Raw genomic sequence first — 12,597 nt, 5'->3', positions numbered from 1 at the left:
TAGTATTACGAAAATTGGGATTCTTAAAACTTATAAAATAAAATAAATACAGAAATAAACAACAAACGAAATTACAATTATACGTTATTAAAATATAGAAGTTCAGCGCAGAGAATCGTAACTACAAATCTCTTTCTTTTGCAACATAACTATAAAAATTGTTTTGGTGTTGTTTCGCACAAAAAATAATCAAATTTATTTTAATTTTTTAGTAATGTAATTATTTTTTTTTAAATTTACAGCTTTTTAATTTTTAAATTTTAATTATAAGCAAGTTAACATTGGTTAAACTATCGGATTACCTGTTGATTTTCGAAAATATAACTACAGAATATTTATTACAAGCATGATCAATCTTGCCAGTTTTTAAGCCCTAAATTTGCCAAAATCAGTGATATTTGTTACCCAATGTCATTTCAGTTAACTAATTATTAAACTATGTATCGAAGTTGCGGAAAAAAACGGAAGAGAGAGGGAAAATATGCTTGCAGTACAGTACATTCAAGGAAAATCGTAACAACAAATATAAAAAGCTTGTGCCAACAACAAGTCAGCGCCAGTATTTTACTGTAAACGTCGGGTAACTATTTATAATTTTTTATGTTTTAAACTGAAAAACGATTAAATTACAGATTTTTACTGATCTGTTTAGCTATTTTGAAGTGAACATTCTAATAAATTACGATTTCAACTTTTAAAAGTTTGCAAACAAATTTTTAATTAGTTATTTTTTATTCTAATAAACAATTTCATTTTTTTATAATCGCTGAATTACTAAAATTAAAAATTAAACACTATTACATAAAAGTAGTTTATCCTGTTATTAATTAACTCCCTTGCTACCCACTAATTTTTAATATTAATGTAATTAAACATAAAAAATATTTAAAACTGGGAAAAAAACGAAAGAAATGCGTTAATTTTGAAGAAAAAGCTTCAAACTTTATTTTCCATTGTCTCGCCTTTCTGTGAAATCTGACACCGATGAGTCATTGTGTTTACAGCTGGATGACCTGGAGAACAGCTGGTGTTGGGATTTCCCGGGACATTCTCATAGAAGTCTCGGGAGGAGAAGGGTTTAAAGTAGAGTGAATACTAGCTGGCCGTATATTTTTAAATATTTTTCAAAAATTACGTTTTTTTATTGCGATTTCCGACCCCCCGACTTAATTAAACGTATATATAATAAAATATATTAATTTAAAAAAATTAAAAAACTATTGGAGGTCGTTTTTGACATCAGAAACTAGCTTTAAATAACTTTATCGAAGTAAAATCCGTGCACTACTACTTTAGAACGATGAATGAAATTTGATAAAAAAAACTCCCATTAAAAAACAATTAAGAGTTAATCGTGCGTCATTAAAGGTATATTAAAATCGCGATAAAATATTTTCGCGCGGGAAAAAATTTTTGAAAAAATTTGGAGACTTAAAAAACATCCAAAAAAAACAAAAATTTTTTCGGAGGGCCCAAATGCCCGAGTTTTATGTAACGCTATGGAACTTGCCCGAGTTATCTCGGGTTTTAAAGATTGCAGCATTACTTATTCCGCCTGCAGATGGCTGTGATTGGTCATCCATATTCAGCAAACGAGATCAACAATGCAGTTAAGGAGACAAATTCCCTGACTTTTTGACAATTTTCGACAAATTCCCTGACTTTTTCCAAACACTAATGAAAATCCCTGACTTTCCCTTATTTTCCCTGACTTTCCAGGTGCGTAGGAACCCTGAATAAAGTCATCAACTTTTATTGTCGCCCAATTAATTGATATGTGTTTTTCCCGTATAAATATATTTCTTATCTTGTGGTACTGTCAGCATTACATGTCTACAGTTCTCGGTTATTTTCCCTCTTGTGATTATTGTACTGACTCTACATTCTTCTTCGAAACTGTCTTTATCCATGTTCCATATTTCATTTTGGTTGTATACGCATGAAGTAATGTTTTCATCTGATATCGATTGTGGCACATTGAGAAGAATTATCCTCGGTCTTCTTCCTTCTGTTCTTTTGCATTTTATCTTATGTTGTAGGCTTGAAATTTCTTTGATTGCTTTTTCTAGTTTCTCACTTTCTCCACGGTTCCCTACTCTTATGCAAATTCCATTGTTTCTTATTTCTCTCATTGTTTTAATTTTTAATTTTAATTTGTGTGGTTCGATATGTTTTATTAATTCTTCAGTAATTTCTTTCCTGTTCATTTCTGTTTCGTCTTCTTGTTGTATTGGATATAATATAACAGTGTGGGATCCCCTGTGCCTTCTTTGTTGATCTTTTGGTCCAGGGATCTTTGTATATTTTTTGTGGTTGTACTAGGTTTAACATTTCTTCGTGCAATTTTGCTGTATGTTGGTTTAATTACTCCTTCTTGTTTTGTTTTGTTACTTTTCATTTCTTTAACAATTGCATGCATCTCATGTAAGTAACCATACATTCTTATTACATGTTCTCTGATTTTTATTCGTTGATTTTTTATATTGATATTTGTTTGTATGGGTCCGGATAGCGTAACTGGCAACGCATCTGCACGATAAGCAGGAGTTGTGGGTTCGAGTCCCACTCCGGGCCGATTTTTTTCTCCCAGCGGTTCTAAATTATTTAAATTAATTAATTTACTTATAATTATTATAGAAGGCTGAAACATTGNGCCCAAGTGAGATTTTCCATAAATTACCTTTTAAATGTAATTTACACTATTTTATTTACAAACATAGTACACATCCTTTACAGATAACAGTAATATACACATTACAGTAAGTGACAAATTATCATAAGAGATATCAGTATTTTTTTAAATTCAATTATTCATGTTTATTTTTTTTTTAAATTATAGAAATCTGCTTCTCTCTACACATAATTAAATCTTATGATAGCTTTGTTAATGTAAAACTGCCCAAGCTTGTTCATGAATTGACTTTTTCAGCATCTCTTATTAACATTAATAATTATAAATAAATTATAATTATTAATGTTAATAAGAGATGGCGCCTAATGCTTACCTCTAAAGCCAAATTGGTTACGTAATTCATTTAATAATTAGCCTTATACTAGCCCGATAGATTTTCGGCATTCGGTTGGCGTGTAGCTTTATTATATATTGGGTTTAGCGATGTTTGTACTAAGAATAATGTGATTTAAATGGAAAGTAGCACAAAACCTTAGCAATGATGTACCAAAACTACTTAACTTATGTAGGAAATGTAACTCATACTGTATTAAATAATTAATACTAATTAAATATTAATTATAATTAACTGTGAATTGCATATAAAAATCGTTGAAACATTTGAGTGATCCCCCAAAACAATCAATTTAATCTGGCGACCATTACCAGCGATCATTATAAATAACTGTTAAATAAATTGAAGACCGACGACTGTTAGATTATAAATAACAATTTCTTGGGCCGATGAAAAAAAGTACAAAATTTTAAATTACGATAACTAAAAAACTATTTTACATAGCACTATAAAATTTAGTCAAAATATTAAGGCAATTGCCCTCTCCCTGACGATATCAGTTAAATTCACGGATGATCCTTATTTGGCCCGCCGAATCCCAAAATTAACAGTCAAATAAGTCCCACAATAATGGGCCAAAAGTCACCAAAATTTAACACAGTACTCACAGTTAAAATGTATACAAGACTCTGCACTTTAGTCTGGATAAACGGGTCTTCCTGTCCGAAAAACGGGTCTGTAATATCCAATTTGAAATCGGTGTAACACAAAAACAAATAATCCTATTTTGCCGAATTTTACAACATTCGATACTACTCATTGTCCTCTTTCGATCAGTATATCACACCTTATAATATCACAAATGTCCACAGAAAAAACTCAAGTTGAACTGGAGTCAAACTTTACCATATCCACACAAGTCGAAACAACCGACCACTCTCCCTGTGACAATGAACCAAAACATCCACGCCTGTGCACCAGCCAGTCTGACAACATGATTGCACATGTGGAGCAGGTTGATTCATGTGCTCAATCATGTTGTCATCATGAATTGATTCCAGCATTGTGAAAAAACGGCTGGAAAAGGCTACATGTGTGCTCTTCCATCAAGACAATGCTCCAGCTCATCAGGTGATGTTAACACAGGCGTTTCCTTGTGAAAACAACTTTGAAGTAGTTTCTCATGTTCCCTACTCACCTGACCTTGCTCCTAGTGAATTTTGGCTTTTTTCCAATGATGAAGGACACTCTCCATGGTCGTATATTTTCCTCTAGTATCAGTGATTTTCCAGTGGTCAAAACAGACTACTAAAGAAGTGTTAAGTGTTTGCAGCGACCATCATGTCATGGATTTGACATTGTGAAAAATGTGTACATCTGTAGGGAGATTATGTTGAGAAGTGATGGAAGTTTCAAATTGGTTGTGTAAGTATTTTATCAGAAAAGAAATGGGAGACCTTAGAACTTGAATGCACTTCATAAATAATATATCAATGAAAGTCCACTGTAAAGTACAAACTGATAGCATTTATGAAAATAATTTGAAGTTCTAAAAACAAATTTTTCAATTTGAATATCTAATGGAATATTTGTAAGCTTTATGTTATGATGAATGATTTATTAACAAAAACAGATATGATAGAATAGATATACAAAACAATATTCTAATGAATATTTTAGGAACATTTAATAAATTTTTTTTAACAATTTCATGTAATTACTATATTAAAATAGAAAAACACCCATTATTATTTTGTATTATACAACTCAATATATTATATGTTGATATATATATACACACAGGATGCTTAGAGAACAAAATTCTTGCGAACAGAGAGAGCTATAGCTATGCAAGTGAGGTAATGGTATAGTAAAGCGACTATGCCCAACCTAATGAAAATGACAGCAGTGCCCCTAGTGGTGAAATTTGGAAGATAGGCAGTGCAAATCGAAAATGAAAACAGATAGAGCAAACTTTCCAATTAGAAAGTTTTAGAGCATCAATTAATTAGTACGAAACGACATGTGATTCACATGGATAAGATAAATTGTCACCTACATACCCAAAAATTACCAAAAGCGATGCACGCCATTTTGTGTAAATGTTTGAGAGGAATAGGTATGAAGAAATATGCACAATTTATTGCATAAAATACATACTTACATCAATACAGTTTGATAACATCACACACAAAACAACGGAAAGGCAAACTGTCACACAGTGATAACAAGTTAATGTCAAGTATGTTCGAAAAGTTCGCCATTGCTCACAATACACGCCATTGCTATCGAACTGTATTGATGTAAGTATGTATTTTATGCAATAAATTGTGCATATTTCTTCATACCTGTGGCTATTTCAAACAAACGTTTGAAAGGAATAGCCATAGGTACACAAAATGGCGTGCATCGCTTTTGGACATTTGGGCACTGCAGTCATTTGCATTAGGTCGGACGTAGTCGCTTTACTATACTGTTACCTCACTTTTATAGCTGTAGCTCTCTCCATTCGCAAGAATTTTCTGGTTAAAGGGACTTTCCTATGAACCCTGTATATATATATATATTGTTATATCAATATGTTTTACTATATCTATTTTGTGAATGCATAAATTTTACATTATATTACAGAATGCATAACTAATAAGAATTTTGATTTAAATTCACTATAATCTAGGATTTTAGTGCATTGAAATTTTATGACAAAAAATACAATGATTTAATAACCTCCAGAATGAAAATGAAAGCATTGTAATAGTTGTAAATTTTAAGCCATTCCTTCTTGAAGTTAACAAATTATTTGTTCTTACTGTTTTATTATATTTGACATACCTCATTATTTTCATATAAAATGTACTATGTATTTAAAGAATGTATAATAAATATCACATTAAAAAATTATAAATTTTTTTTTATAAGAATAAAAGCATACATTAAGAATAATTATCAAAATAAGAATATATGTACATGTTTTTTTTTTATTTATTTATTTGGAGTAAGACTTAAAATGATATAATTTGAAGTTTTCCATATAAATGCATATATATTGTATTTAGATAATAAATAACTTTTGTAATTAAAAATTTTTCTACTTTACTATGTAAAAAAATTGGATTTAATATATAAATTGTTTTTTAAACATTTATCTCATTTTTACAGAAAGCTTAAATAATTTAGATATTCTTCTATATTCATACTGAAGATCTAAAAAGCTTATAATCTATAACTATTTGTTTAAAAATAATATGAATATTCAACAGTATAGAATGTATTAAAATTAACTATTATATTGCTTATGTAAATTAAGAAAAGTTAATGAAGTAAAGTTTTCTTGAAATATCTAATTGATATAAATGAATTTAAAACATCTTAAATAATATATGAAAGCATTTTTATAAACAATTTTTGTGCAACTTTTTGAAATAAATATTTCTATAAAAAAGTAACAATGTTTGCAGCTATACTATATATATATATATAAAATTATCAATGAGTGATTTAAATGAGACAATAAATAAACAAAACAACAGTGTAAACTCACATTTCCTAAAAATGACCCAAAGCTATTTCTAGTATATCATACTTTATATTTATTTATATAAAAAAAGTAAGGAACAAATTAAGAGAGAAGAAAAAAAATCTTCATTTAGAATAATAAAAATAATCTGAGATAGTCTATTTTTGATGATGTTACAGCTATATCTGACAGACTTTCTTCTCTAGTCAGTCTTGACTGAACCTGAGAACATCACTAAATTGCAAAAAAAACTAAAAAGCTTATTTTGTTAAATATTTTTAAAAATGTGTTTAATAATATATGATTTTAAAACTTAAATAATCAAATCAATATTACCAAAACTATTTAAGATTTTCATGAATGTAAAAATTCAATTATTTTTGTAATAATACATATTTCAGATAACAAATTTCAATATATATATCAAAATATTCTTATTATAATTTTTAAAATACTTACACACACTACATAACATTGGAGAACTATAAGGTCCATCCTGTAATGACAGATGTGCCAAAAGTACAATAATTTTTACAAAAGCATTACGAACCTGAAATATTTAAGAAAATAATTATTACAAATGTTCATTAAATAACAATAAAGTGTAGTAAAAATTAAATGTCTTAAAAACAAAAAATATCCATATGTAAATAAAAGATATTGTCTGAATAAAAAACATGTCTATACAAATATATGCTTCTACAAATTAAGACAAATTCTAACTTTAATTAGTAAAAATTTATTGAATGATTTAGTTACACCTTGTTACTATGTATAATTTAAGGGATAATCAATAAATAATTAGTTAATGATAATGAAACACAATGAATGCATTTTATTTTACATGTAATTTCCTTAATTGTTGAGGCATTTATCCCATTCTCCCACAAGTCTCCTCAGTTCCCATTGACGAGATAACTCGTCAAGCCTACATAGCCTTACGAAAAACGTGGTCCTTAAGGCCATTTTTGAAAAAAATTTTTTTGAATTTTTGGAATATTTTTTAGGTCCCCAAATTTTTTCAAAATTTTTTGCCCGTGCGAAAAATTTTTATTGCGACTTTAATTCGCCTTTAATAAGGCTCGATTCAGGCTTAATTGTTTTTTAATGGGCTTTTTTTATCAAATTTATTTCATGGTTCCTAAGTTGTAGTGCACGGATTTTTCTTCGGTAAAGTTATTTAAAGCTAGTTTCTGATGTCAAAAACGACCTCTGATAGTTTTTTAATTTTTTTAAATATAAATTTAATTAATTGGGGGGTCAAAAATCGCAATAAAATTTTGAATTTTTTAAAAATATACCTGTCGGTCGAATTCACCCTACTTTAAACCCTTGACCTCCCGCAGTGTACATGAGAATGTCCCAGGAAATCCAACTCCAGCTGTGTTCAAGGTCACCCAACTGTGTAAACAATGACTCATCAGTGTTAAATTTCACACAAAGGCGAAACAAAGGAAAATAAAATTTGAAGGTTAATTTGAAGCTTTTTCTTCAAAATTAAGGCATTTCTTTCGTTTTTTTCAGTTTTAAGTATTTTTAATGTATTTTAATATTAATTTAATTAATGATCAGGAATGAAGGGGTTAAAAAATGTTTCAAGTCAGTAGTTAAGCCAAATGACACTCTGCATCTCTCAGTTATAATAAAACAGCACTTTCTTCAGCTCCCCATAGTCAATGTTATGTGGTAACAGGTCAGGACTGTAGGACAGTGCCAAAGTACTTCCCTGTCAAACTTCTGTAGCAGTGTGTTCATGACAACACACATCGCCACATTGGCTATGTGTTTTCATGCAGCAAAATGACTCCGGGATGCTCTGCAAGTGAGCATTGAATATTTGTTCATAAGGTTTGCAGAGTGGTGCAATACATGGCTGCATTAATGTGATGTCCTTTTTGAAGAATCGAGCAGAATACTTTTTTTAACTTTCATAATTAAAAAAAAAAAAGGGTCATCATCACTTTCCCTGCTGATGTTGTAACCTTACATTTTTCTGGGGTGGGAGGATGAGGGATGCTTCCTTTGCATACTGCCTTGCTTTGACTCCAGTTCATAGTGGTAGCACCATGTCTTATCTCCCTCCACAATTTGGCCAGAAAAGCATTTTTCTCCTTGTTATGAACAGATAGTCAGATGCTAAAATTATAAGACTATCTGAGCTGCTTTCTGCTGCTTTGACAGGTGTGGAAGTGCACATACAAGTAAAAAATCTCTTGCACAGCACTGAAGCTTAATTCTATTGCATATGTGATTTGATGAATTCTTACTGGTCTGTTCATGCGAATGTAATCTTCCACTGTTTGCATTTGCCTGTGTGACTGTCATTTTTGGATGACCTGGTTGCTGCTTATCCTGCATGGTGTGTAATTTCTCACAAATTTCTTCCCTTGCCTTTGTGCATACTGCTCATACATTTCTGGAGGTCCAGTCCCTTCTGCAGTTATGAACTATATTACAGCACATTGCTCTAATTTACATGCTTGCATTCTATCGTAAGATCAAAAGCAATACTAATTGGTCATGCCACTGTTTACCTTGTCCAAACCCCTCATTCCTGTCAGGTTGCATTATTATGCAAATTATCTTCAAAGTGCTGCACTCATTGGCTAATTATTTACTGATTATCCTTATACAATAAATTTTAAATAATAATAATAATAATAAGAATTCATTGTAAATACATGTTTTCTTATATTTTGTTTGTTGCTTTAAGCTAGCATAATTTAACAAAAAAAAAAAAAAAAAAAAAAAAAAAAAAAAAAAAAAAAAAAAAAAAAAAAAAAAAAAAAAAAAAAAAAAAAAAAAAAAAAAAAAAAAAAAAAAAAAAAAAAAAAAAAAAAAAAAAAAAAAAAAAAAAAAAAAAAAAAAAAAAAAAAAAAAAAAAAAAAAAAAAAAAAAAAAAAAAAAAAAAAAAAAAAAAAAAAAAAAAAAAAAAAAAAAAAAAAAAAAAAAAAAAAAAAAAAAAAAAAAAAAAAAAAAAAAAAAAAAAAAAAAAAAAAAAAAAAAAAAAAAAAAAAAAAAAAAAAAAAAAAAAAAAAAAAAAAAAAAAAAAAAAAAAAAAAAAAAAAAAAAAAAAAAAAAAAAAAAAAAAAAAAAAAAAAAAAAAAAAAAAAAAAAAAAAAAAAAAAAAAAAAAAAAAAAAAAAAAAAAAAAAAAAAAAAAAAAAAAAAAAAAAAAAAAAAAAAAAAAAAAAAAAAAAAAAAAAAANTAAATATATTTTAATTGGAAATTATGTGTTTCTCTTCCCTCAGGATAACAAGTCCTAGTTATCAAAAACATCCAAAGTGAACACAAGTATAGTACAGTAGAGCGTCGATTATCCGAAAGTCAATCATCCGAAAGAATTCCAGTCAGCAAATTTAAATTTTTGCCAGTGCTGTGGTGCTACAATCTTTGGCTATGTGTTTGGCTACTCAAATATTTTATGTTTTTGATACTAAATTAACTTCTGAAGTATAATTTTTTATTGTTTTTATATTTTTCAAAATATTTATTTTGTTTGTATAAAATAAAAAAAAATTTTTAATGATACAATAGTCTTTGTTAGGCTTAACATCGACGAAAATTCAACGCAAAGCGACACGCAACAGAGAAAAATGTCAAGATGGGATAAATTAATATATTTTTTTGTACATAATCGGTTATCCAGAACATTGATCTTCCAAACAACCCAGTCCCCAATTGATTCGGATAATTGATGCTCTACTGTAAATAAATCTATCTATCTATAAAAAATTATTATTATTATTAGAATTTTCTATCACTATTTTAAAATTCCCATCTTTCCTACCTCTGAACTAGGACATTCCAACAAATATTCACAAAATCTGTGTGGATGAGCAAATAACACATTATGAGCGAACCAGTTTCTTACATTTCGACTATTCCGTAGATGGGCACACAAAGCATCATACCATTCATTTGCAAGTCCCCTTAAAAAAGTACGTAATTATTATAAAAATTAGACAAGTTTTAATATTTTAATTAATAGTTACATACTATATTTCAGCATAAAATTAAAAATTATTACATAATACCTGAGAGTTTTCTTTGCATGAAATCCAGTAGTGAAGAGAAGTTTTGCAGCTAACTGAGTACTAATCATTGCTAACTCTTCACTTTCTGGACTCTGAATGAAAAACAATCATCAATTTTATTATTATTTTTATTATTATTAAATAAAACAGTAACAATTAATCTTACCAATTTTTCTTGACCAGGTTGAAGTGTAACATAAATAATATTACAACTAATCAATTTTTTCATGAACTGAAAATACTCTAAACTAAACTGATTTCTATTATGCATAAATCTGATGTTTTGACCACGTACACTTAATTCAATTGCTTTAGGCATCTTCACTGTATTATTCTTATTAGCTAGTAGAAAAAATAAATTAAAATTTATCAACTAAAAATCTTTTTAATCATATTATATATATTTTATATTATAGTATTTAACTATTTAACAGTATTAGATACACTGATATAAATTACTAGTAACAAATTTATAATGATATTAAAAGATATTTATTGTGAATTCATTAAAAACATAAATTTTATGTTAATTTGTAATAAGAATTAATTTTAACTATTTTTTTCACAAAATGGACTTGCCCCACTTTCAAAATCAACAACTCAATTAAAACATAAAAATGTTATCTAAAATTATAAAAGTTAGAATTATTTCTTAAAATGAAATGCTTTTAGAAATTATTTCTCTATCAAAAATAAAGTAAATTCAACTTTAAACAATTTTTTTTAATGACAAATTTGTAATAAGGTTGTCAAAGTCTTATACATTTTTCATGATTCTCAACAGGAAATTTAATAACTGATTTTTAAGTATAAGGAAATATCTAATCTGATATAAATATTCAACTTGATAAACTTCATTATTTGTATAACTTAACTAAGTTTCATACTTACACAGACTTAGTTCATGCATACTGTATGCTAATTTATTTTCTTCTGCATCTAAGTGATGATAAAATAGAATATATGCATTCCACCATCTTTTCTGTCTTCTATATGACATTCTTTTTAACATATGATCAAATACTTCACCAGTATATTCACCACCAAAGCACTGATTTTTCATTTCCTAGAATTTTAAAGTTGTTTCATATTTTGTTAGCACAATTCATTGATAAATTTAGCAAACATGCATTATTTCAAATAAATTTTTTTAAAAGTATTCTGTTTATATGTGTATAAACAAATTACTTCTGATTCATTTTTATTACCTCATCATCTTCCATTTTACATTCAGTAACATCACCATCATCAAATTTATACCATTTGTAATTGCCATCACTATGCCTAAAATATGCATTAACAAGTATTTTAAAATATAACTTCTTACATTGTTTACAAATTAAATTTAATACTCTATATACATATAAGCATTTGCAATAAAATAATAAAAATATGAATAAAGTAGTTGTAATTAATAATATTCACAAGTTTCTTTACAATAATTAACTTGATCAAGAATAGTCTTAACTAATACTCAATATATTCAAGAATGATTAGCATTTATTATTATTCCTGTCATTGACTTATCCAGGATTTTGAAAATACAAGTGCTACTCAAGGCAGATTCAGGGGATAGTAATGCAAGTGCCTCCTGTCATTTTTTGGAGAATATTACTCAAATACTTTAGAATTACATCAGTAACCTAATTTTTTAGATTCATTTTTTTTCATTAGTTTCTTAAAACTGTTAAATGAGAGATGGAATATGGATAATTGATAATTTTGAATTGAGAGACTGATTATAAATTATACAAATTACAGCATGACTTATAATTGGTATGATTCCAAAAAAAAGTATGAAAACAGTATATTTTTCATTTTCACTTTCTAGTGAAAATAAAATAATTAAAATCGCAGTTATTTTGAATTCATATGTAGTTATCTTTAGTCTGTGCTCCACACTTTTCAACATGCATTTCTGAGAAATATAAATTTAATTTTTTCTGCTTTTCAATTTGTATAAGTTTACTTTCTGTCATTGAAATCATGCCTTATTTTTATTTTAAAGTAACAAAACTGACTGCTATCAATGGAGTGCACTTCACCATTCCTGTATCAATTTGTCAGAGTAAATATA

The 12,597-nt window shown here is 27.7% G+C and overlaps 1 protein-coding gene across 2 annotated transcripts in view; it reads right to left on the bottom strand.

The window, feature by feature from the left end:
• The window catches only part of LOC111623475 (probable ubiquitin carboxyl-terminal hydrolase FAF-X), a 274,716-nt gene that overhangs the window by 29,716 nt on the left and 232,403 nt on the right, over positions 1-12,597 (bottom strand). For both annotated transcript variants that reach the window (XM_023366062.1, XM_023366060.1), the window contains 6 exons: positions 11,729-11,804; positions 11,412-11,586; positions 10,687-10,862; positions 10,521-10,612; positions 10,274-10,415; positions 6,943-7,033 (listed from right to left, as the gene is read on the bottom strand). In XM_023366062.1, coding sequence (XP_023221830.1) covers positions 6,943-7,033; positions 10,274-10,415; positions 10,521-10,612; positions 10,687-10,862; positions 11,412-11,586; positions 11,729-11,804 — 752 coding nt within the window. The remainder of the gene's footprint in view (positions 1-6,942; positions 7,034-10,273; positions 10,416-10,520; positions 10,613-10,686; positions 10,863-11,411; positions 11,587-11,728; positions 11,805-12,597) is intronic.

The sequence above is a fragment of the Centruroides sculpturatus genome, unplaced genomic scaffold, assembly GCF_000671375.1.
Source record: "Centruroides sculpturatus isolate CEXI.00-Female unplaced genomic scaffold, Cexi_2.0 scaffold115, whole genome shotgun sequence".
Taxonomy (NCBI): domain Eukaryota; kingdom Metazoa; phylum Arthropoda; class Arachnida; order Scorpiones; family Buthidae; genus Centruroides; species Centruroides sculpturatus.
Note: the sequence above shows the minus strand (reverse complement) of the source record. Positions and strands in the feature narration are given on the sequence as shown.